This window comes from Lepisosteus platostomus, chromosome 15 (genome assembly GCF_059453375.1).
Source record: "Lepisosteus platostomus isolate fLepPlt1 chromosome 15, fLepPlt1.hap1, whole genome shotgun sequence".
In the NCBI taxonomy this organism is placed as follows: domain Eukaryota; kingdom Metazoa; phylum Chordata; class Actinopteri; order Semionotiformes; family Lepisosteidae; genus Lepisosteus; species Lepisosteus platostomus.
Window position 1 is genome coordinate 19,129,514 of NC_142625.1, and position 25,780 is coordinate 19,155,293.

At 39.5% G+C, this 25,780-nt stretch overlaps 1 protein-coding gene and 1 long non-coding RNA gene across 6 annotated transcripts in view; one reads left to right on the top strand and one right to left on the bottom strand.

Moving 5' to 3' along the window:
- The window catches only part of cass4 (Cas scaffold protein family member 4), a 24,840-nt gene extending 15,572 nt beyond the window's left edge, over positions 1-9,268 (top strand). For both annotated transcript variants that reach the window (XM_088608346.1, XM_088608345.1), the window contains exons 3-7: positions 2,442-2,549; positions 2,884-3,000; positions 3,626-4,993; positions 5,480-5,566; positions 6,989-9,268. In XM_088608346.1, coding sequence (XP_088464472.1) covers positions 2,442-2,549; positions 2,884-3,000; positions 3,626-4,993; positions 5,480-5,566; positions 6,989-7,405 — 2,097 coding nt within the window. In that variant the 3' untranslated portion in view covers positions 7,406-9,268. The remainder of the gene's footprint in view (positions 1-2,441; positions 2,550-2,883; positions 3,001-3,625; positions 4,994-5,479; positions 5,567-6,988) is intronic.
- LOC148648164 (uncharacterized) overlaps positions 562-25,780 on the bottom strand; it is a 32,660-nt gene continuing 7,441 nt past the window's right edge. For all 4 annotated transcript variants that reach the window (XR_015926818.1, XR_015926817.1, XR_015926816.1 and 1 more), the window contains 3 exons: positions 24,900-25,014; positions 23,515-23,672; positions 562-22,394 (listed from right to left, as the gene is read on the bottom strand). This is a non-coding gene — a long non-coding RNA (uncharacterized LOC148648164). The remainder of the gene's footprint in view (positions 22,395-23,514; positions 23,673-24,899; positions 25,015-25,780) is intronic.

Sequence of the window (25,780 nt, forward strand, 5' to 3'; positions counted from 1 at the left end):
TGAACAACAGTGACTGTCAATTATGACGTGCATATCTCTTATACATGTCTTATACTGCCTGTCATGTGTACTGAAACGCATTTGTAATACAACAGGCATGTTCATCCCTAATCATGTTTTGGAGTATGATAGCAGAGGCTGGGGAGGAAAATTACAGATATCCTCAATTTCCCTCAATTTCCATTTAATGGAACCTCAATTCCCAAAACCTCAATTTCAAAACTTTAAAACTTCAAACCTCAATTTCAAAACCTCAATTTCCCTTCGGGATCTTATCCCGAAGTCTTACCTACATCCACCTTTTGACTGCTTGATACATCCTTTAGGATGAAGTAAATATGACCCACCTCCTGTCTCTCTCTACTACCTTTCATATAATTGGGTGCCATAAAGGTCCATAAACCTTAAGGTGGCTCAGAACACCTTGTGTGCAATCTAGTAAACCCTACAATGGTAACAGCAAGAGTCTGTGCCTCATAAAAAAGATTAAATGGACAGCAGAGCTGTATATAGTCAAAGAGTGGCATGTTCTTATAAATCCATTATAAATAACAAATACTGTTAGGAGAGAATATAGGTTTATTGATGCAGACTTATGTTTTGTCATTTGATGCATATGTAAAAAAGACTATACACAACTTTATTACATGTAATTATTGTTTGTCCAGACACAATTTGTATTTGTCAATAAAATCTATGCCTAGGATTTCCATTACAGGATTACTTTTAGTTTTTTTTTCCAATCAGCTCCAATAAATACATCATCCATTGTATTTCTGACTGTTTTTAAGCCACTCACTAACAGAGATGTTCTTCTTGAACATAATTGGAAGATTTTATAACTGTAAATAAAATTGATTTCCAGGAGCTTAGTTCTTAGATGTTAATGTTTCCATTTTATTTATGGCCAGAGTCTATAGAGGGAGCCCATACAGTTGACACTCAGGTTGTACCCATTGCTGGGAGTCATGTCTTTATAAATCAGGAACAATAGTATGAAGAAGCCCCATTTTTCTCAAACTACCCAGTTTCACTCCCTCCCCCCTCCATGACAAACATACCCCCAACCCCCAGCTATACACCTATCTCCTCAATCATACTGGCACTAGCACAAAACAAAGAATGAGTGTTGAACTAATGGCTCCAGGCTGGTGGTAAAGTAAGTAAGGCTTTCTAATCTTTCCTGATAAGATTAAGCCACCCATCCATCATCGATAATACAGATACTAGAAGCTAATTAAATCAAACTTATGTAATTCTCCATTCATCTGTCACACTATACCCATATACCTTGAAAACAAAACATTTCATGGCCTGTTCCCCTAGAGACCAGTGCCAAAATAATCCTAAGAGGAAACAGTGGGCTACAGCACATTTAGCCAATTTAGCCATTTAGTACAGGCTCAAATTAGGAAAGCTTAGATAAACAAGAAACTCAACTTTGACTAATAGACATATTGGGTGACATTGTAGCATGATGGTTAGCACTTAACTACGGATGGATAGATGAAACATCAAACAGAAAAGGCTGAGGAGGTCTGCATACACTGTAGTACACCTATCTGGAAAAGGAGAATTTTGAAATAATTGTAAGCACTTTCCTTTGGTCACGTGGTACACAAGGACCATAACAGGTTGGAGAAAGATAGGATGGAACCACTGCATCACAATCAAGTAAGGACACGTTGAATGTTTTAGTGACAGAATAATGGCTGGAGCCATCATGGATGTTGCTTATTCTTCACTTTACTTCGTACATTGCAGTGAGGTAGGATTTAGTAAGACTTTAAGGTTCTCGGCTGTATCTGAAAACCATAGCAAGGTAGACCAGTAGTGTAGAATTGGGTAGGGGTTAAGTAAATATCAGTAACCTGTCTGGGGTCTGCCTTAATCTTTGAGATTAACACGTTCTTATTCTGGCTGCTCCAGATTTAACAAAAAGAGAGAACCACTCCTCTCTTTCCTTTGGCTGTGTGGCTTCACAAAGAATATAAGACCTTCAGAAAAAGCACAAAGGGCCATTTTATGGCTTGTTTTGTTGCTCTGTATTCCCATTCTCATAACCCAAGTGTAACTTCTGTAAAACCTCTGTAAAAACGGACAGCTCCAAGAATCCAATTAACCCTAACTGCACTGTCTTTGAGAGGAAACCAAAACATGTGCTAAAACCCATATAAACATGGGAAAGACATTCAAATTCTACACGTGGAATCTAGAATCAAGTCCAGAACCCCACAGCTTTGAGGCAATAGTGCTAATAACCCCGCCATAGTGCTGCCGACAGAGTTTCAGCTCTGAACTTTTTTGATTCCATCGGAACTGTAGAAAGCTTAAAGTAGTGGGTTAAAAATTAAATCAACAGTTTTACTGTAATTTTGACCTATTGAAATAGCACGAGAAGTACTAAACTGGTGTTTCTCTTCCTCCTTGTCTCTGTGTAGGCATGTATGTCACTTGGGGGGATGACAAGTTGTGTCCCCAGACTCTCCTGCCCCAGCAAGGAAGTATATGATGTCCCAACACTAAGTCGTCGGAGCTCTCTCTTCACGGTCAGTTCCTCTGCCTTTTGTTTGTTTATATCTGTGCCTCTGTGTGCATGTCTTGAGTTTTCATGTCTTCCAGTGTCTTTGTTCATATGTGTGCCCATCTGTACTGTGTGTGAATGCTTTTACCAGCAAGAGGTGCACCAGTCCTCTAGACATTACTACCTCTGCTGTAGGCACTCTGGACAATGGCGAATGGCTCCACAATACAAAAGCATGGAAGATGTATGCACAATCATCTCTGCTGTTTGTGGGAGGATCTTTGCAGCTCACCTGAGAGTTCTTGGTGTGCATGAAAGAAATAGCTCAGCTAACGGAAATAGCCTTTCTTCCTTTCCAGATGCCAGCTACCCGGCCAATGACAAGGAAGACCTCCTTATTCACAACCCGCTCTGAGCTTCAACAGACCTACGAAATTCTCGAGAGTGCCAAGGACAGTGCTGCGAACGTGAGCAATGTCAGTACAAAGTATACTAACATGAATTCTTTCTCTGGCCTTATCTGCTTCTGACCTATCCAATTAAAACCATCACTGAACACTGCTGTTGCATGGTTCTGCAGTAGGGCACTGGGTGGATCTGGTTTTAATTCCAGGCCTGCTCATAGTTACTGCAAAGTATTTGCCAAAGTGAACAAATTAACAATTGTTTCCAGGTTCTATGCCGTGGGGAGGTGGGGGTGGGGGGTTTACAGTCAAAACTGTTGAGAATGTGGGTTGCCCACCACCTCTTCACAGCTTTTTAACATTTTGTTCAGCTTTTTATCTTGATTCTGAAGCTCATTTCAGAGTTTTCCACGCTTAGTAGAAAAAGGAGTCTTAAGAGCATTGTTTTACAGTACATTACACGCCCCTAGATGTTCAGATCTGTCTTTGCAGCCTTCTCCAATGTCTGTTTGAAGACACTATTTTATTATTCTGCTTGATTCTGCTGTTGAGCTCTGAGCTGTCTCTTTTTCTTTTACAGCTGTAGGTGTTTTCTAAACATCATGATCAGTTTATTTCACATTTATAAAAGTGGTAACCAAGAGATGCTTCCGCGAAAAAAAGACTGAACTGTTTTTCCTTTTGGTCTTTCTCAAAGGTCTATGCTGTTCCACCCTCAGTCCACCAGGATCCCTGCTATGACATCCCCACATCATTGACAGATGAGGCTCAGAAGAGGCTGGCAGGCGGATATAGCACCCTTCCCAACCCACGCAAGTCTGAATGGATCTATGATGTCCCTGTTACGCCAGAGAAACAAGACTTGAATCAAGAATCCTGTAGCACAGTGCCCACAAAGGGACCAGCAAGTGGGAGGCAGCTCTTCTATGATACTTTGCCTGCCCGCATTGGGAGTCCTCAAAACCCCAGTCTGACCCACTCTTTATATGACATCCCTAAACCCAGCACTGATCTAAGACAATCCCAAGGGAACGGAAGTCCCCCCGATGCTCAAAACAAAGGTCCTGTGTACAAAATCTTCCATTCCCGGGTAAAGACAGAGGGGTCTTTTCATCTAGTTCCCCCAACTATCCAGGAGCAAGTCATCCCCAGATACCCCAGTGATGCCCTGCGAGGCCATGTGCCCACACTGCGTAGGGGGATGCCCGGCCCAATGAACGACCTGCCCCATGGGTTTCCTGGGAGGGAGGAGGTGAGCTCAGGCTCACACCCCCTTTACGACGTGCCCACTTCAAGGGACTCTCTTCTGCAGGGTGGGGAGGAGGACAGGGAGGCACCGTGCGTGTCGGGGGTGGACAGCCAGCGCAGCAGCACAGTTTCCACTTCCTCTACCTCTTCCACCTCCTCGGCCAGCTCCTGTGACTCTGCAGCGCTGAGCTCCTCATCCCCAGAGCCTGTCCGAGAGGTGACACTCACTCAGGAGGAGGCCAGCAAGCGGCTGGTGGAGCTACAAGAGGCGGTGTGCAGGGCTGTGTCACGACTCATGGTTTTCGTGAGCAGCCTCTGGAGGAGCAGGGAGCACCTCAGTGTGCACTTGGAGGAGGTCCGCAGCGCGACTGAGGACATCGCAGGCTCGCTCACCGACTTCATGAGCTTCGCCGCTGACGTGAGGGGCAACGCCAGGCGGCTGACAGACGCCAACCTGCAGGGCCGGCTCCACAAGCAGCTGGCCATCGTGGTCGACTCGGGTCTCATCCTGCGTGAGGCTGAGAGGATACTGAAGCAGGACGGCTGGCGGCTGGACACCCTCGCCCAGGACCCCAGCCTGGCCACACCCCCTGACCAGCTGGACCGTTTTGTCATGGTGGCCCGTACGGTGCCCGAAGACGTCAAGCGGCTGGTGTCCATTCTCAATGCCAATGGCAAACTGCTTTTCAGGCCTTCGCAGAAAGAGGCTGACACCCCCACGACCATCAGTGAATCAGATAAGAAGAAGAAGATCTTTGCCGGGTGTAAAGAGACAAGTGACTCGGGCGGAGAAGACAATGACTACGTACAGCTGCAGGTAATTGGCTCTTTTTAGTTTTTATAACATAACCTAGTTTACCACGACTGACCAGCGGCCCATCCAGGTTCTATCCTACCTTGCACCTGCTGCTTGCCAGAAGAGGCTCTGCCTCATCAGCAACCCATATTGGATAAAGCAGTTAGAAAATTGATGTATGGATCTTAAGTTGTCAGTTTTTATACACGGGGTGCATATTTAAGAGGCTAAACCTAAATAAACTTTTTGTTGTTGATTGAAATAATACAAAACAGCAACAAGTTATTTGCACAATGTCTCTAAATGTGGCTTACATTTCTACATAATGCAGCTTTCAATGAAGGGGAAACATCCTATGGTGGAAGTGAAAATTACTCTGTACTACTATTATTTTTTGTATCATTTGTATACAGCATAAGAACAGCATGAATTATAAATCCCTTGAGTATGGTCTGTGTGTTCATTATTCTCTCAAGAGATGCTGATGGAGGTATTCTTGTCTTACAGAGGAAGGAGGAATTCGAACAGCAAAGGAGACTTCAGCTGGAGAACAAGAGGTCAAAGTTAGGCAGCCAAAACTCTTCTGAACAACAGGTGAGAGAATGAAGACTTTGACAGAGGCATAACTTTCCTTCTTTCAAGTTCAAGGATTCTCCCCAAATCCTAACAGAACTTGATTGGGTCCATATCAGTGCACAAGATGCCTTTCCACAAGGCCAGAGTCAAACCCTGCATAGACCAATGAGATGACAATAAGACACAGCAAGGGATAAACCGTCATTATTGAAAATGTGACATCTTTACATGACCTAGTCTAAGCATGGGATCTTCATTTACTCAATCTGAAATTGAATGTGAATCAATTTTCTCCTGGGTGAATTTAATGACTGAAGAGATTAAGTGAATAATTCAAATACATAAAGTCTAATGCATAAAGTCATGCATACAGTTCCTGTTTTTGTGGAAATTAGATCATCATGGAGCAAACAGTGTAATAATATGAAGAAGTGAGACTCCCTCTTGTGGATTGTAATAAACATACCTTGCCAATAACAGGTCCCCAAAGTACAGTCCCAGTTGAAGTTGGCACAACTGTTTCTGCACATTCTCCCCCACACCAGTGCTGAGCCAAGTGCACTGAAACAGTCACAGGGGCTGGCAGACACTTTCAATGAGGCTTAAAATGAGGACAGAAATTTGCCAAAAAGTGTACTTATTAAACAAAAACTATTCCTGAAATACAGTTTTGTCTCTTTTAGGTTAGCAACAAAATATTGCATGTTATTTTACTTTTGGTTTCTCAGTTACGCTGCAGTTTGTGTCTCCAAAGGCAACCCACTTTTGTCCTATCAGAAGTACATGAATAATTACAGCAAAGTTATAACTAGAACTAGCTTTTTGTGATGCACACTGTATATGGGTTTGCTCCTGTTTTTAAGTGCTCACATTACAGTAACAGAGCAATGTTACTGCAAACTTCGCTCTTTTTTATATTTATTTCTCAGATTGTTACCTTTCCATCTACTTTTTGATTATTAAATGTTTTAAATCCTTGATCTACCACAGCCTCTAATCAATCAATTACATTGATTAGTAAAACAAAAAGTAGACAAAATACTGTACATTGTTAAGCATTCATATAAGAAAGACAGATGTAAAAGAAATTTCAATTTTTGCTTTATAGGCATAGTGAGTGCACACTTCTGGATACCTTTCAGAATAGGAGACACCTTTAAGGCATTCATGACAACTTTATTTCTGAAATACAGCTTGTCGTTGAGTGCCTAACACAAGGATAATAACGTAAAACATGCAGGTATGCATTATTTATTGGCCAAAAGTACCTAGTTAGTCAATACACACACGTTGTCTATCATTTGCAAAGTGATAGTATATCATTCATACATAACTAACATATGGCTTTCAGGTGTTTCTTACTCTTGACTGTTAAATACAATCTAGGCCTTAGACTATATACGAAGTATTCTGCAATGTTTGTTTGCCTGTCTTTGCCAGGTAGAGCCAAAGAAGACAGCCCCATGTTCTCCAAGGAAAGCTGAAGAGAAGCAGAAGCTACCATATTCAGAGCACTGCAAGCTTTACTTCGGAGCACTGCAGAAAGCCATCTCTGTATTCATTGGCAGCCTGGTGGAGGGCCAGCCGCCTGAGAAGTTCATTGCCCACAGCAAGCTTGTGATCATGGTGGGCCAGAAGCTGGTGAACACCTTGTGCCGGGAGGCACACAGTAGGGATACTAACCAGGACCTGCTCTGCAAGAGTAATCACCTCTGTGCCCTGCTCAAACAGCTGGCTGTAGCCACCAAGAAAGCAGCAGTGCATTACCCAGAGAAAATAGCTCTGCAGGAAGCCCAGGACTTTGCCAAAGAGCTAGCCCACAGGGCACAACACTTTAGGACAATGCTGGAACTCTGATGAGCCTGAACCTAGTTATATCCTTCTCAAAGTCTTCAGCTGGATGCAGGATATTCAATCTATCCCAATCTCTGCCGTTTTCTTCATGCAAGACAATTTTAGGAAGACCTGTATATACTGTATGTTCCCAGTTTCCTGTTCAAGGATAAAATGCACATGGTAGCAACATGGAACTTTCTTTAATAATATAGAAACATGGAAAAGGGCCTTTGTTGAATTAGTCCTGTTTATTGTTTTTGTATAAATAAGCTTGCATATTTGTGAATGGACCCAAACACCAGCTGTGGTAAACAAACAGAAAGCAATACATGCATACTACAGATAATTTATGCTGTGCATTTTTGTGAATAGCACATAGGAAGGGAATTATTGGATGAAGTTCTGAACTTGTTTTGTGTGCATTTTATTTTAAGTATTTTTCCCTAATATATGGTATATTTAGAGACCAGGTAAAAGTACTCTTCGTAAATATTCACCAACTTTGTTCCTGACGTTTGTAAAATCAATATTCTTCTTAGGTGTCAATATTTAGCTTTGTCTGTAGGTGTAGAGACTGTTGTAAAGCTCACCCTCAAGTTTGATGAGATAGGCATTGATTTTCATGTTCCATGACTTGTGCTGCCCATAGTTTGGGTAGTACAGTATGTAGAATACCCACCAGTTCTCATTGACCATACACGGATCTATATACTAATGAAGCCCATTCCTCTCTCTGTCTAGTGTATGTCCACTGGGATTCCCAGGAATGATCATCTTAATCACACAAACTGATGTGCATGTCAATGAGAGATTCTACATCAACCATCTGTTGATGGGAAAGAATCCACACTGGAGCCATGATATTCTCACACTTTGAAACTGCTAGGGCAGATGTCCAAAGTGTCTCGTTTCTAAAGGTGATCCAGCTTCATGACTGATCTGATTATCATCCATCTCAGGTGTACAGTCAATGTGATTCCACCAGATGAGTTTCAGACTGAATATCCAGGAAGATGTTTAATTCCCTTGAAGCATTGGAAGGGTGAATATGGAGCATGCATGACAAAGTTTGTGCCTTACTTGGTCTGAGATCTCAGCAGTGTAACTAGTCATCCATGTTGACCACATGGACATGACAATTCTCTTCCAGTTTGGATAAAACTGATTAAGAACTACAAGACATGTCACTTATATATTAAACAGATACAGAGAAAATAAAGATAATTTCAGGTTAAGCTACATTTTATAATATGTATATGGTTAATCATTACAATACATTTAACATTTTAAAGATCAATCAACTAAAACAAAATAATACTAGATTTTTATTGATGAAACCAGTTTTATCATTAACATCTAAAAAACAACGAAAGGCGTTGAGTCAGAGTAAATATCCACTTAATCATCAGAATTATCAGGAATGCAGGAATAGATATGGATATCCCTTTTGTTGCCCTTTTGGCAATAAAGAGTAAGCTTGATCTACAAGGGAGATAATGGAATAATTTGCATCAGGCTTTATGAGTTAGAATGCTGGAACAATGTAAGGATGTTCAGAGAACCATGAAAGATGTTAAAAGTGTTTTGGAAGTTACTATGTTAACCTTTATTTCTTTATTATTCTGTGACCCCATTATACTTTTGTACAGTGTACAAGTAATAGAGATTTTGTGTTATTTTCAGCATTTGTTTCTGTATAAATCTGCAATTATTTATTTACCTATTCCCCGAACTGCCTTGTTTGCCATTGTCCATTATCGTTGTTCTCTTTCAGCTGCACACTGTATTTTACTGTTCTTGTATTGCATATTAGCAGCATTATTTCAAGTTTTTTCAGTCTTAATCAATTTTCCCCCTTTTGTTATTAAAATATCTTGAAATTCACATATGGCCTTCATTTGCATCATTTTTATTTCATAATCTGAGATTATATGGGAGGTACAACTGGCAATACAAAAACAGCTCACCTGCTGCAGATTACAGTCAGAATAATGACAAATCTATAGGTTTAGAAATCCTAATAGTGAAAGAGAAAATACTGAGAAAGAAACTAAAAAGTGAGTTGTGACAACATTCAACATATTTTGTTACCAAATATAATTGTGCTAAGAATAATTTGGCCCTTACCAAGAAATTTGTACTGAAAATGGATGGATATACTGTCACAATTGAAGGAACTGTGGTGCAATTATTTCAGATAACAGAAGGGGGCGCCCTAACCTCAAGGCAAGCATCACATACGTTTTTACAACGTAACGCCAATGAAGCAGTAGACATATATATTCAAATTATTTAAATAATAAAGAAGTCATTTGGACTACCGTTAGTACATGTCTGCAGTGTGAATAACGTTGCTAAAATCAATTAATTCAGACCTGAGATGAGAATATGTGTTCTAAAAATACTGCTAACATAAAGCTATGCACAGCCTATCTTGTTTAACACATGTATGTACTGAAGTTTAAGACGACAACTGAGGACAAAGATCTTTTGTGCAAACTTATTTTCTTTCATTCCAGAGTTTGTTGGTGAATGTTTTCAATCCGATAACATCTGATGTCCCTGCTGTGCCAGAGGCGTTGAGTTGGCAAAACCAAACCACCAGCATGATTCAGCCCTCAAATGAAAGGTAAAACTGCACCCATATCGGAATGAGCAACAGGAACAGGTAAGATAATGCAGAAAGGCAAGGAGGATGTGACATTATACTTATTTTGGGCGGAGAAATATTTTTACAAGTAATTAATTGTATCATTCTAAGGAGAACCCACCACTGCAAGACAACTGCTTAGCTGAAATTGTTATGTCAAATACATTAGCAAATGATGCTTTTCCAAAAGCCGACAGTAAAATGCAGAAATAATTGCATATCCCATAAAAATCAGCCTCTTACATTTAATTTGAGTTTTCTGTCTAGTGCTTATAGCATATAATAATATTATATATATTATTAGATTTTTCTTTTACTTTAGTAAAAGCTGCTTTTAACAGCTGAAGTTTTCTCTACTTGCCTGGTAAAACAGTTTACAGTGGCCTCGCTAGCTCTTTACCTTCATTGACTTACTAAAAAAATGAGAGAAGAGAATGTTTCACTGGTGTAGATGCCCCTGTCATACGTAGTGTGAATAACTTAGCAAGCAGCATGTCCCATGATTCCCAGGGACTGTAAAGCAGTAGCAGACGAGTCTGCTGCACTATTGAGAAGGTAGCTGATAGAAATGACCTTACAAGATTTGTGCACAAAATAAAAAAATCCCTGGTGCATTGGTGAAGGCAAGAGTAGACCTGTGTAATATGCAGTTTTTGACAACTTCAGGGGTTACAAAGTTAAAAACCTAACAGTAAATTAACAGTATTAACTAAGCAAGACCCTTTATAGTGCCACAACCAGTGAGGTTTACTGGTACGTTGCCTACTAGCAGTAGTATATCTTACCATTAACCTTTTTGATTTAAATTCTACAGTTTTCACTTTATACCCTAGTATTTCACGTTTTAATATCACTTCTCCACATTGTCTGGAAGAGGATAATTAGGAAACACTATAGCCCATTTTCTTAAGCTTCTTCTACCACAGCACCTGCCTACTAATACTTTCACAAAGTACATTTATGTTACTTGCATGCGTCTGTACCCTTCTACAATAAATGTCATTTGCCTTCTTGAATAAGAGGAATAATGTTTAAGTATTTTTTAATTGTCTTTGCTGTTGCCTCACTGGAAATTTCACAGGTTAACTATGCCGGAGTCAAGCATATTGATATAAAGTACGAGTAGCAGCTGGCCTGATCCCTGTGAATCCCCAGCAATAACATCATTCTAGTTAGACACCTTCTCCCCTTATCTCTGTTTCTCAATCCATTTCCATGCATTATCTTCAATATCTGTTTTTGATTCAGAATAAACTATTCTTGGTGGAATTTTATCAAATGCTTTCGAAAACTCTTAAAACACCTTTGCTCACATTATCACTCCTGTTGCCTGTTAAACACATTAAACAGAACCTGCTTTTTCTGAACCAATGTTGATGACCTAATGAGATTGTATAAAACTTCCAGTTTAACTCTGGTCTCTCCATAAATTTACATACAACAGAGTGAAGACATACTTGTTAGTCTTTGTGTAGCTTAGTTGTCCCCCTGTTCAGAAATAGGTTCAACATTTTTTGTTGTTTTAAGCTCTGTTTTGGGAGACCCTGAAAAACCTTGTGGATAGGTTATGCAAAACATCCCCTATTTTTATGGCAAAAGTTGTAAAATGTCTTCTGGGCCTGATGATCCTATATTTCTCCCCGGAGCATTCAGCGTGACACAAGAAGTATTGTTTTAAGAGACAATTCACTGCAGACCTACCCAATATGTGCTTTGGAGGTTTTTATGAAGCTCGAGTGAAGAAGTTATCTTTACCATCATTGTCCGATATTTAAATCGAGTTGCATTTCTACTAAAAAGCCACAAGAGGGACCCCCTACTCCAACTATTTATTCTTTGTATTCTTTAGGGTTTACCAATGGGGCAGATCGTGTTTGTCAATCGTCATTTTCAAGACTTCATCCTCGTCTACACTATATAGGTATTCGCGATTACAAAATACAGTGTTTTAGGTTTTTAGATTTTTCCACAGAATTTTTGTTTTGGTATCATACACCAAATCGTTTCTCTCCTAAAAACCTCGAGGCTTTAAACCCATGATTTTAAAACGCACGAAAGACGCGTTACAACCTCAGAACCACATAATTACCTGCTTTTATCTGTCTTTGTCTCAGACACAACACTTCTGAGTTTTATGACTCACCATTTGCAAGCTTCAAAGTTGCAGCTACACAACATGGTTAGGGTAATAGCCAACCTACTCTGATAAATAAGTAATAGGATGTAGATGACATATTAAAGATAACCATAATTATCACCGTCATCTTCTGAACAGATGTGTTGTCACCTAACCGGTTTTGCAAATGAGAAGCTGCTCAGCCAGGTTATGTATTTTAAATGAAGGATTAAAACCGATTGCATTGTTTGTGTTTTTAGACCGTTGGCTTTCTATATAGCATGACAGGTTGCATGCAGGGTCTTTTGACTGAGTTGCATTCAGCAATGTGATAATGTGTTTGATGGGAAAAAGACATAAAGATGAACAGCTGTTCTGTTCTTTTATCAGCTGTGGGTACATGTTTATGCCCCCTCTGTTTAAAGTTCCCTGTTTCTCTATAAAATATATATCTTTAGGTCAGCTAAAATACTACTACACTACACATTGCTGGACAAAAAAAGTGATATTCAGTAACTTGTATCATTTAAAATCAACGTGTTCCATTACAGTTCTAAGCCATTCTCTCCATTAATAAAACGTTCCTGCCTTAACAGAAATAACCTTACAGATTATATACAGAATGAGGACATAATGGAAACTGAGCCATCTATATGTCATTTTTTGAAAAGGCTTAGACCTGTAAAAAATCTGCTAGAAGGAGAAGCAGGGTTAATTTGTATTTACAGTCTGAAATTAAATTAAATTAAATTAAACTAAATTGTTTTTCTCAAAAAATGTTACAGATGTTTCAGTACAACATGAAACCTTTGTTCTTATTTTTAAAAGAAAAACTTTACTGTTACTTAAATCTTTACCTATCGCCATCATTCATTTGCTGAATTGAATTAAAGAGTTTTTCTGGTCGCAGATACCAAACTACTATCAGACCTTCTTCAGTCTCAGCAAACATCCAAACTTCAGGGTCTTATATAACTTCAGTTCCAGGTAGATTTGTGAGATACACAACAAACAGCAAAACAGAATCCAGAAGTCAGATAGTCAGATGACTAAAATCAATCACTTCGCACTGTGTCTACAAGTCACAGAAGAAACAAGAGTCGTTAATGATGTTTCACTGAATCACATGACACATCTTTTCCAGCTGCTGAGAGAAGCAGGTGTGTGCTGTCTAGTGCTTACGGGTGGTGAAATTGGAGACACCTCTGTAGGTTGCTCTAATGAGCCATACAAATCTGTGGAGATCATCCCCCAGTCAAAGGGGGTGGGCTTTTGGGCCATTGTTTTCCTCATGGTGGCTCTTTGGTGTTGTAGGGCAATCCCTGAGCAGTCTTTTATGTCAGTCCTTCAGAAAGGATAACCGAGCCCCTATTCCTCCCACTGTTGTTGTGAATCCCAAAACTGAAAGGATTCCTTGTTTTCTAAATATCAGAAGATGTTAATAAAAATAAAACGTCATCCATAGCTGAAAGGCAGCCCCACCTAGATCTGGTAGAGAGGTAATTGCTTTGCCAAATAAATTAAGGAAGAACTCTTAGGTAGGCCAGGCTGTATAAGCCCAGAGTGGGCACTTAAACACAACACTGGGGTTAGCACATCTTCAAAACATTGCTATGGAAGCTCTGTTGAACAATTTAATTGAACTGTTGTCCTTGGTTTAATATCTTAAGGACAGCACCTCCTACATAGTGACCCTTTAAGCACCAACAGCTTCACAACACCGTAGATCAGGCTGAGAAGTGAGGAAATGCTTTATTAGTTAAGTTAAGGGGGAATTTCATGCAAGTCCAAAGTGGCATTTAGCCAGGACACTAAGGCAGTCCTTACCTCAGAAACACATCTCATCCAAAGGAGGGCACAGTGTGCCTTAGGTTATCACCACGGGATATAAGGAAAAGCGCCATCTACTGTTCCACCAACACCACTTACAGCAGCACAAGAGGTTTTCCTCGGAGGTCTCTCACCCCTGTGCTGAAAAGGCCCAGCCTTGCTTAGCATGTGAGACTGAAGAAGACCAGGCTATAAAGGTGGTAACACAGTCATCATTTCTTTATTGTTTCAACAACTGCAACAGACAGGAGAGATGTGAAAAAACAAAGCCAGAGGTTAAAATGCTCGATCGACTAAATAACATAATTAGCCTTAAATGCACAGCGCATGAATGAGGACAGTCAACTAAAATAAAAATGACTGCAACTTTAAACTTGATTTCCAGAGTCCCAGTTGCTGTGAGAGACAATCAGTAATGCAGAAAGCAGGCTGCTTGGTAGAGCTATCTGGAGTACCAAAGCATAGGCCAGGATTTTTCAATTAGCTGCCAAGTGCTCTTGTACTGAGGGAAGGGTAGGTTATCACTTGTGTGGTATTTATGACCACGGCTAACACTCTAAGATTTCTATCTTACAAGCCAGTGTAAAATTATCAAAGAGTTACTGCCAAACCGAAGGGCTGTCAGTGACACCTTTGGGTTCTTTTGTGTCAGTTCCTAACAATTGACATTAACAACCATATTAAATCCCAATGATGAAGCTATTTTTTGCTATGATAGCTTCCTATCTCTATTCCTATCTTACAGACTGCCTCAACAGGCCTGATGCAGGAGAGTTTAGAAACACAATGAAGTAAGGGAAGCCAGATTTAAACTTAGAAGAGAAAGAAACATGTGGAGCAGTCATGTCTAGCCCTAGGCCTGGCCAGACAGTGCTATAATGCTAGGTTCAATGCTTACGAATGCCTGATTTCCAAACATAGCTTCACCAAGGCTACCACTGCTCAAAAATATCCTTAAATTGCAATTGACACAAGAGGACATCACAGAAAAGGAAAAAGAACTTTAAAAGTTTAGATTTCTGTGACTGTTTCGAAGCATGGAAAAAAACTTCAGTTCTGGACTATGAATCAAATAGGTTTGTCATGCTGCTTTCTTTTTTAATATAAACTATGTGCTCATCATCATCTGCAAAATCCGGAATAAATCTGTAGGTTGCTTTGTAGCCATTGTCCTTAATAGAGCTGACAGTTGTAAAATAAAAAAATAGGAGTAATATTTCTGGGGCAATCTCAAACAACAATAGCTCTTCGCCATTTTTTAAGACCTGGTTTTAAATTCAGTTTCTGGTCCTGGTTTGTGTGGGGCATATCAGATTGCTGTTACAATAATGTGGGTGTCAGTGAAAAAAGAGAATGTGTTTCACCCAGTTAATGACCTCTTATACCTGGTATATTTTCTTAGAAAGCACAATGCACTGAGATATCCTGGAGGTCATCACAGAGTAGGAGCAGGCCAATATGCAGATTATGCAAAGTGGGACAGCACTCCTACAAAGACCCTCAGAGGAGACACAGGGGGAGAGAGGAAGTGTGCTGTGACTTCATCCGGCATGAGAGCAAACTAACTTGCTCCACTGGCACAACACATGCCTGCTCTCCACTCCAGTGCACTCTGGGAGGTTGCTGACAAGCCCAGACACGCACACTATAGAAAGGAACAAAGAGTTCCCTGGCAAGGCAAACAAATCCGTTGCCCCTTCTTCCTTCTTTCCATTCCTCTCACTTCATTCCTTCTCTAACTCATCTCCTTTCTCTCCTCTCTACTCACATGCCTCTTTTCCCCAAAGAAAATCACCATCCACTGTTCACTGATTATTAAAAGCTTTTCTTCTTCCAACATTTAAATGCCTTCTCAATTTAATGCATGCCTCTAATCTAATTTCTACCTTATAATTAATAGATTACATCTTATATATACGCAGTGAAATCCAAACACTTTTGCTGGTGAATCGAATTGGAATTGATTTGGATTTGATGGTCACGGAACAGGTTAGAAGACCCTCATTTGTTTTGTTTCAGTTCCACCGGAACAGAAGTACTAAAGCTCTTTCACTTTTCTATTTAAAGAGTTTGACCTGGGAGGGTTTGGGCGACGAACCCTTTTAAAAAAATGTCCTACAACAACAAGGGTTTCTGAAAAACAGAAGCATCTGTCCACACCTGTTCAGTCTGAAGCCATTTTCCCACACTGCACCGACCCCGAGAATCTCAGTGCTTTTATTACCACAAACAGAAGTCGAGAGTAACAAAAACAACATAAACTTATTTAGGCATGAGGAAAGTGTGTTGAGATCAGTTGTACATCATGCATGTGTTGCCCCTAGTTTAACTAATTCAGAATACCGGTAGAGAAAAATCTTAAAAAATAATTTTCAATGTGTTTCTGAGTGTCACTCCAACATTTACACCAAAGTGCAGGAGGTGGAAAAGAAACGATTTAAAGTGGTTTTCCTGAAGTGGGTGGGGTGATTTCACTGTAGAATTCAGTCCCTCCACAAGTATCTGACATACAGGGATGTATGATTGTGTTTCTTCTTTATTATACAGTGCACATGATGCAATACAAACTATGCAAACAGACTGCATTATAATATATATTTGGCAATTAAAAATATACATATTATTTAATACCAACTCTTTCCACATTCACTAGGAAGTACACAACCAGCTGTGTTTACATTTGTATTTAAATCTATTTTAAATGTTTAGTGTTAGGCAGAGAAGAAGCAGGATTAAGTGACTGTGTGAACAGTTACGTTATAGAACCGGGAAGCTCACATTAATTCTGACACTGAATCAGGGCAGAAGTAACACAATCATGCATTCTTACAAGTGTGTGATGGGAAGGGGAACTGAATTCCTCGTGACAGGGGCTCTTTCTTTTCTCTCTCAGGGTGAGATGGGGATGCAGCAGGACCAGATGAACTGCAGGATTGTGGAAGCTGTGGGGGCTGAAGTTAGCTGCTCTAGAGAGCAAGAATATGTCCCTTGAAGACGAGAGAAGCATTCAAGGGGAACCCCGAAAATGTGAGAGAAACAGAGAGAGACTAGAACCTGACTACCAGGAGCAGAAGGTGAGATTCAGCTGAAGTCAATTAAAAATCTTGCTCTTTAGGATGGAGTTACTAAAGAGCGATTTCCAATTAACAGGCATGCTTAAGAGAGATTCATGTTTGATAGAAAATCCAGGTCATAGAGAGCATATAAAATATACTCTCTATGACTGTTGAAGGCATTCAGAGCTCATGCTTGTCATGATGTTATTCGAGTGAGTGACATTAATTTTTAAACTTTTGTGAATGAGGTTGGGACATTTTGCCTTCTTAAAGGCAACTTGGAACTACAGGTGTTCAAAGACCAGGCAGCTGAGCAGCTTAATAGCAGAAAGATACAGTATATCCACCATTACATTTGTGACAAAAGTTGGGATTCTGCAGCCTAACAAGCCTGATCTAATTTTTTATGTCTTATGAAGCACTGATGGAATTGAAATTCACAAGATTCAAGATTGCATCTGAAATGTTGCTATAACAATTTTTATGTCCACCGTACAAAATGATGCTTCTGACGTGCACCACACATGTTGCAGTGAGATGGTTTTTTTATGTTCAGAACGGGCAGTCATGTGCCTAGTGAAACAAAGGCTATACTAACATCTTTTCATGAACAACATCTTGGCTGACACATTCCAAACTTGGTAGGTATCATTTTAATTTCCCCTTAGTTTACTCACAGTTTTACAAACTGTTGAAGTGGGTGATGTCACAGAACCCTTCAAAACTGCTCATGCCTCTCATGTTTTGTGCTATTTTCTACCTACTGTAAGATTAAACATAATAGTAACACTAATATATAAAATTGTGTTTCTATTTAATTTCCTTTTACTCTTTATCTCCTTGTATGTCCTTATGCAGACCATTTAAGTATTTGTAGAATTTCTTACATAGTATTTCTCATTGAAGGGCAGTTAGCAATGGAAACCCATAACAGGAGTTTAATATGATTTTTCCAAACATGTTTTACTCAGCAATCTATTTTTCCAGATACAATTTATTGTTTTGTAAAGCATTTCCATTGGGAGAAATAACAGTTTAATTGAAAGCAAAGCAAGGAAATGTGCTGATCACTGGCAGTCTTCACTGACCGTGTGTGAAGCAGCCTACCAGATGACAGGAAACAGAAGCTCACTGAACGGATCTTGTTGGATGATCATTCATGTAAGAAAAAGAAATATTTCAAAACCCCTATGTGAAGCCTCTTAACAAAACCTGTGTAAAACAAAACTTTGCAATTGCCGCAGCTTGCAAAGGAGACAGAATTTCAAACTTAGACTATATACTTTAATGTAAAGTAAAAATGAATGAATTGCTCGTAGTAATGTTGATATTTCAGAAGGAAATCCAAATCAGTTTTATACCTTGTAATCTGATATTTAAATAAAGCGGGAAGTGAGTCATCGTACCTAAGAATGACAGAAATGGCAGCAGCATTAACCACTAAAATATCTTTGCTTTTCATTTACTCTTCAGAACACTGTTGTTTATTAAAGAAATAACAGTTGAAGTACCCGAAATGTCTTCATCACTCTCTTACACCACATCTGGAAATGAAAACAAGCTTTGCATACAAATTTCCTGCGAAGCCTGTTAGTGCCCAGGCTCAGTGCCTCCTCCCCACACGAGTGACCTGACCTGAATTACCCTGGCTCTTGCTTTGTCTCCAGAGCTGCTCCATTGTCCTGGGAGGGCAGTAATGATACTGCCAAAGCTTAAAAACCCCGAGGAGCTGAAACACCAAATGACACTATCTTCACAGTGCAAAACACAGCAAGCTCTCACAAATTGCAGCAGTAGACTAAAGCAAAAGGCAGGTAGAATGTAGGAGGTACGACATGAGGGGACAGGGAGGTTGAGAGAGGCCGCACTCTGGTTTGGTACAGAGCAGCATTTGAGTCCGGTTTATCTGCTCTCCGGCAGGCACTGCTCTCAGCCTGCGACTCAGGATGGGAGCAGTGCTGGTTCCTCAGCTATGAACTGTTATCTATTATCACTGTAGTGTCATCAATTACTGTGTACAGAGCCATGTGCCTCCTGTGAAAGCATAGACACAACTGTGTGAAATCAGTTCAATGCAAAACAGTCAAGTCTGCCAAGATGGATATATTTTGTTAGGGATTTATGTTTATTAATTGTATTATTAATAATAGTAATAAAACTAGTATTATGTAATAATTTACATATGACAGAAAATGCATAAATAATAATATGCATAAGTAATAATATATCAGATATTTTTCTGAAAACTATGTACTTGTTTTGCATTCTAAAAGATCAAAAGACTGCATGTCTGCACAGTCATTAAATTAGTTAACATTCATTAACCGGCTCTAAAAATGGTAGATCTTGTCCACTGTAGCAATCCCCCATACTCTTGATGAGTCAAAGAACTGAAACTTGCTCTCTTAAAAGTTAAGTAATGATTGGTTTCATTTGAATAGTGGCTTGCACTGTTTTTCATACACACTGGGGCATTTTATTCCTCAGCCCAAGGCCTCTGTGCTCTTGGCCAGGTGGATGACATGATTTTACTATTTCTAGCATGCTTTTTTTCACGGGGGGATAACCACAAAGCAAAGTTAAATAATCATTCTGAGATGCACATAGAAAAACGACTGGTTTGAATTTGCGTCAGTTGTTCTCCTCCTTCAGTATGTTAACGTCATGGGCATTAGTGTAGAAAACGGGAGAGATAAAAAAGGAACTGGTGTGAAATCTTATTGTACTCCAGAAGACACTGCTGACTTCGCACATTACCGCACTAAAGGAAATGAATGTTCACAAAAGTATGACTGCTTTGTTTGCCATGTGTCGGATAATATTTCACAGCCTGGGACCACACTGTGCTTCTACCCTGATCCAGTTCTATAAACATCGTAAAGGGATTGCACTTTGCATGGAGTTCAGTTTAACTGTCTTTTCACATTAAACACAGCAGCTTTCGTAAGAGTTTTTATAGATGGGAAAGACAGCAAGTAAAATGGGTTTACAGAAGTGGAGTGGAAGAATGCAGCATGCCTTTCCCAGTAAAGTTTAGATAATCACAGCAAAAGCCTTATGAGGTACTGCTGGAAACCCCACCATCTGTGTGTTCCAATTTATGATCATCTACTGACAGTCAGAGCACACTTCCACCGGCTCCCTTCATTCCCCCAGTGTGCTAAAACATCACAGACATAAAGCCTGCCTTCCTGTTTGGATTTTTTACCTATTCTTTTCATTAAAAAAGAATCTATCAATGTAGCAAAATCTAATGTTTGTTTCATTGCTTTTATGAGGTCTTTGAAAAAGGACCAACATTTTTACTTAACTTTATTCGTGGCCATAATGCAGGATATTGGCACACTGGGGCCCTGGGTTCAATTCTGGACCTGGGGTGCTGTCTGTGTGGAGTTTGGATGGTCTCCCCATGTTTCCCCTTGAGCTCCAGTTTCCTCTCACAGTTCAAAATCATACTGACAGGTTAACTGGCTTCTAGGAAAATTGGCCCTTTGTCAGTGTGTCCTGTGATGGACTGGTGTCTGTCCAATGTGCACCCTGCCTCGGATGGGCTCTCCTTCTGTGTGACCCAGTGTGGGTTAAAGCTGTTGGAAATTAGATGGCTGGATTTATGGAGATGATGTGGCCATATTCTCCAGAACAGGAAAATGTTGCTCTGCAACTTTCTATCTCAGGAGTACCTCAAAGACAAAGTGTACAGGAGTAGCCCATAGGCAACGGAGAACTGAAATCTAAATATCCAAGATCACAATAGGTATAGGCAACACGGAGGAGTCTCAAAATAAAACTTGCACAAGTTTGCAAACTGGCATGAGTGCACAAACCAAAAATGTTTTGTAAATGTTAGGTAATTCAGAAATTCGGGGATTATATGGTTTTCTGAATATATGCCGAACAAAACTGAGCATCACATTTTAGGATATAATACATGCTACAGCAAGTCTTCTGACTCTTCATTATTAAAAATGTAAAGTTGTTGTACAGAGAATTTCATTGATTTTGATATATGCCTCAGGGGCTGTTTAACCATCGTTTTCAGATTCATGCTATTGGCCTCAAGGATTTCTACAGTCATTGTGTAGACAATGATGTTGAAGATACAAACCTGTAATTAATAAAACAAATAATTGGTCTAATGATTCACAGCACAGTTGGAATAATGACACTTGGGTCTTCACAGCCTGAGCTATAGAACCTTGTGAATGCAAAACGTTTAGTCAATGTATAATTATGTGCTGATGCCTGTATCTATAATGACTCTCAAGAGCTGCAATAAGAAAAATACAGCACAGTTAATTAAAACCATGCAGAAATTAAGTGTTTTTACACACTACTAAGTGTGGGAAAGTATGCAATATCTAGCAAGCAACACAAATATATTACAATATTTGCTGTGAAATGGGACAGCAGAGGCACAATGGTCAATAGGTGAGGAGCAGAGCCATGGGAAAACTAAAATGACTAACAAAGAGATCAAAGGAGGTACCGATGCTGACTGAATAGGTGAGTTTGATGTTCACTCTAAGCCAGTTCTACCACAGTGGGATAAAACCAAAAGGGGTTGCAAAAGGGCTTGAGAGATTGGAGAGTATATGGAAAATCACAGCTTCTCGGCCAGCAGAGCAGAACCGAGGAGGGTTCAAGAGGACACAGGGATACCCAGCAGACTGGAGGAGCAGAGCGGTAAGGCAGATCTGAGGAACCAGTGGAGATGCATGGAGAAGAACATCGGTGTTCATATCTGCCTTAGGTCGAGGAGGAAAGATTTGTAAGGATACCACATGTGGTGAAAAATAAAGTGAACATCTAGAAAAACAAACAACTTTCTTTTGACCTGTTTGTAGTCATTTTACTTTTTCTTATGGTACAGACAAGCAAACAGCATTTTTGACATGTGCACACTTGTCTGTTCCTTTTTCCAGCTTGTAGTTTGTCCAATTTAAAACCTTAGTTTTCACCTCTACTCTCCACTCCCCATGTCTTTGCTGTCTGTAGCCTCCAGCCCCCTTAGACTTCTGTTCATTTGCATACCATTTGCCTGGCAGTTGGAGCTATTGTTCATATACCTGAGGATTTGCAGGTGGATGCAAATGGACTTGTTTTCATGTCTGAAATAGTGAGAGGTTTTCTTTCCCCTCAGTGAAAGTGTAGCTTAACTCTTTATGGTTCAGTTCAGACCAGTGCTCCTCCACTCCTCCAATGTTCTGTCAGTTTGAAGAACAACATCACTCTTTCCTCCTTCTCTGTGCTGTTCTTGTCATTTGGGTTTTCTTCTCTCCTGAGATCTCTCAGATACCATTCTGCACTCTGCTGCCCTGCCCCACTGTGAAATATGACTGCAGCATGCTTCTCAAACTCCTGTGGCATATAAAAAAAAATCCTATCAGCTGAATTACTAAAGCCATGGTATTCTGAAACAGTAAAATTCTGGTGTACTTTTATAAAAGCGAATAGAGTCCCCCCACACACACACACACAGTTCTGTTAATAACTATTCCCAACCATAACCTGTCATTATGGCCTTCCGATGTAGAAAACAAAATTGTATTTCAGTGACAAGTTAATTTTTGAACAGTCTGCCTCCAAGATACTACAGAGCAGCACAATTCTAACAGCAAAAAAAGTTAGAAAAAAAAATAGGCCTCAAAAGCACATTTCTAAAGTAAAAGATGTGAGAAATGTAACACACTGGGGGCAAAAAGTAGAGACCTGGATGATAGCAGTAGGGAGAGCCTAGGCTGCCATTGTGATGAGTCCAACCCCTGAAGTAATCACCTGGTACCAGCTGGGCTGCAGTTCCCCAGGTACAAGCAGGTGAGCAGGAGATGATAAAGAAATTTGCCATGGCAACAGTGACAAAGGGCAGCGAAACAGTCCATGGAGATTTAAAGGCTGCTTTTGTCAGGTGATAAATCAGCTCTCGTACATTTTTTTCCCCTCTTTAATACAAGCTGGGGCATTGAGTTCTCTTACACTATTCTGACCTTTACTTCCATTCTTTGAGGAAGTCACAGCTTATGCCCTTTATTTACTTTGGAATTAATTTGTATTTAATTTTGTATTTAGTTTTTACTCAGATTTCTGGCTTATGTTGAAAGCTTCCTTACAAATGCCTTGCCCAGATGAAAACCCGTTACTACACTGAGGAACTTTGTTCTTTCCACAGATTTTATCAGGGAATGTTGGTGAGCGCTAACTGTTAATTGACTAATCAATCACTGTTCCATAAATAACATTCATTTGTATTTCTACAGTGATTCTGTGTGAGCAATGATCCAACCATGTTACAACAACAATCTTCATAGAAAAATATTCAACCCCCCCCATTTTGGGGGGGTGAAATTCTAATCAGATTCATTTTCAACACCTACCCAAAATTTGCCAGGTTGTTAACCTTCAAATGTTAACACTAACGTCAAATATAACTAAACATACAAATGAACACATATTTAATCTCAAAGTTGATTCTCAAACGTACCTTTTTGATCCTTCCTAACAACACCTCCAGCATTCTGAAGTCCACTGCCTCCCTACGTACCTCCAACACGACAGGAGCCCAGATCTAAGCAGGGCTATGGAGCTCCTCTGGTCACCCTCAGCAGCTTGCTCAAACTACACCTTTGGTTTCGGTAATTGCTGTGTACAGATTGCAGTGCTTATTACATTACATTTAATTCTCAGTGTTGTTGTTTTAAAGCACTTTCGCTTTAAGTAATTTGTGACACCGCATGCATTTGTGAACTTCAGAAATTGTTGTGAATGGAAAGTGCCTTGGAAATCTCTAGGTTGAATTAATTGAACATATAGATCGATTAACAGAACTATTTTTCCTTTTACTTCTGTTTATATCAGGACCCCATCTGCCTCGCAAATTATGCTTGACCATAAAATCAAGACTGCTCCCTGAGTATGTCTTAGTCTCTTCAGCAGTGGGTAGCTGCAGATTACACCCAACGGTGGTTTGATAAAGTAATGGAACTGTAAAGTTTTTTCTATGTATATTCTTCTAGCTGCAGGACGCCTTGGCGAACATTACAATGGTTATGGTTTGCCAGGGCAAGCAGGGAACCGTTTGTGTTTCACAGTATTTGAATTATAAAGTTCAAAGTCATTGGGTAGCATGTCTCTTAGAAGGGCAGCAATCAAAGCAATACTGATAAGCCTGGTATGTATCATATACACTCAAATAGACACAGGCCCGCCAAGAAGCCAGAGTGAGCTGTGCACACACACTTATAAGCACAGCCACGGATTTGCTGTGGGCAAAGAGCCAAAATAAAGAGGGGGATCTGAATTCTACTGCTGGTATTGAAGTCAAAACCTATTTCCAAGACACCATTTACACAGCAGGACAGGAAAGTGGAGTAGAGTTAACAAGAACCGGCAGAAGTTTTGGGACATAGTTTGCACACATTGCAGTGATAATTCAGTATTCACATCTGTTAAATCCTATCTCTACAGTTCAACACCGGCAAACAACAATATTCAGTATTAATATTTAATACTACTGGGATCTGAGGCAGAATGTATAATGCTTCAAGTACAGTACAAAAGTCTAAAACATCCTTCAACAGAAAATTAGAGCCTTACTAGGCAGCTACATTGTTACTTCATACCCTTTCTCATTATTCCCTAAAGCCATTTTACCTTTGTTAAACAATTGCAGAGGTGCCCCACATTGGTAGACTATTTAACAATACTGTACTTCCTGGGATTTATATTCATTTATTCATTTTAATATGAAAAAAATCTTATTATTTAGTATGACTGTTTTGGAACTGTTGCATTTTTGTTATTCATTTGTAGAATAAACATTGTAATTTACTAAAAGGCTGTACATTCTGAATAAAAAAATATATCTACAGGCATATTTAATGCAAATAATTAAGAGTGACTGAGCCTGTTGTAGGAGTTTTTGTGAGAGATGTTCCTCTGTGGGCCAGTGTTTCTCCACCCTGTGTTTATCTGCATTCCTGGACTTAGAAAAAAAAGCATGTATTTTAATCAAAATAATTTTGAACAGTTGGAGCACAATTTAACAGATGCTCAGAAATCTTAACTAATACATAAAAAGGAATAAATCAAAGTAATATTAAAGCTTTCTTTTTTTTTGCAAGTTCTGCAACATTAGCTGCATGGCTTCCAGAAGATTATTAACTGACACAAACGCAACACCATGATAAATGCAGTCTAAATATAGCTCTCCATTTTTTTCCTTATAAAGTGTTAGTGCAGATTTTACCACGGAAGCCCCAGCCGGGCTCTGCTCTGGGAGTTGAGTGGCCTAAAAGATTGGGAACACAGATTTTTCTTTCTTCTTGCTTTAGAACAACAAACAAACTCCCCATCACTCCCGAGCTGAATGACTGCTGGGATGCTGGAGTTTGTATCTACAGTTGTCTGATAAAACACTTTATTTAAAAGGCTGCTGTTAATAATTGTCCACACTGAGGTAATGCAGCCTCTAACAGCTATTTATTTAGTTGTTATTTTTAACTAAACAATTGAAATATAAATAATTTACACATACAAGAAAATTATTTAAAAACCATGTACACATACATATGTTTATTGAGACTTAATACAGATATTAACTGTACTGTAAGTAGATGTAATTAATAACCAAAAAAATGAATAATTTATCTCTTGAGACTAACAGCAAAATAAGTAATCAATATGCTTTATTCATTTAGTATATTCTATGTAGATACTCTTAATAAATACAAATAACATACTAATAACTG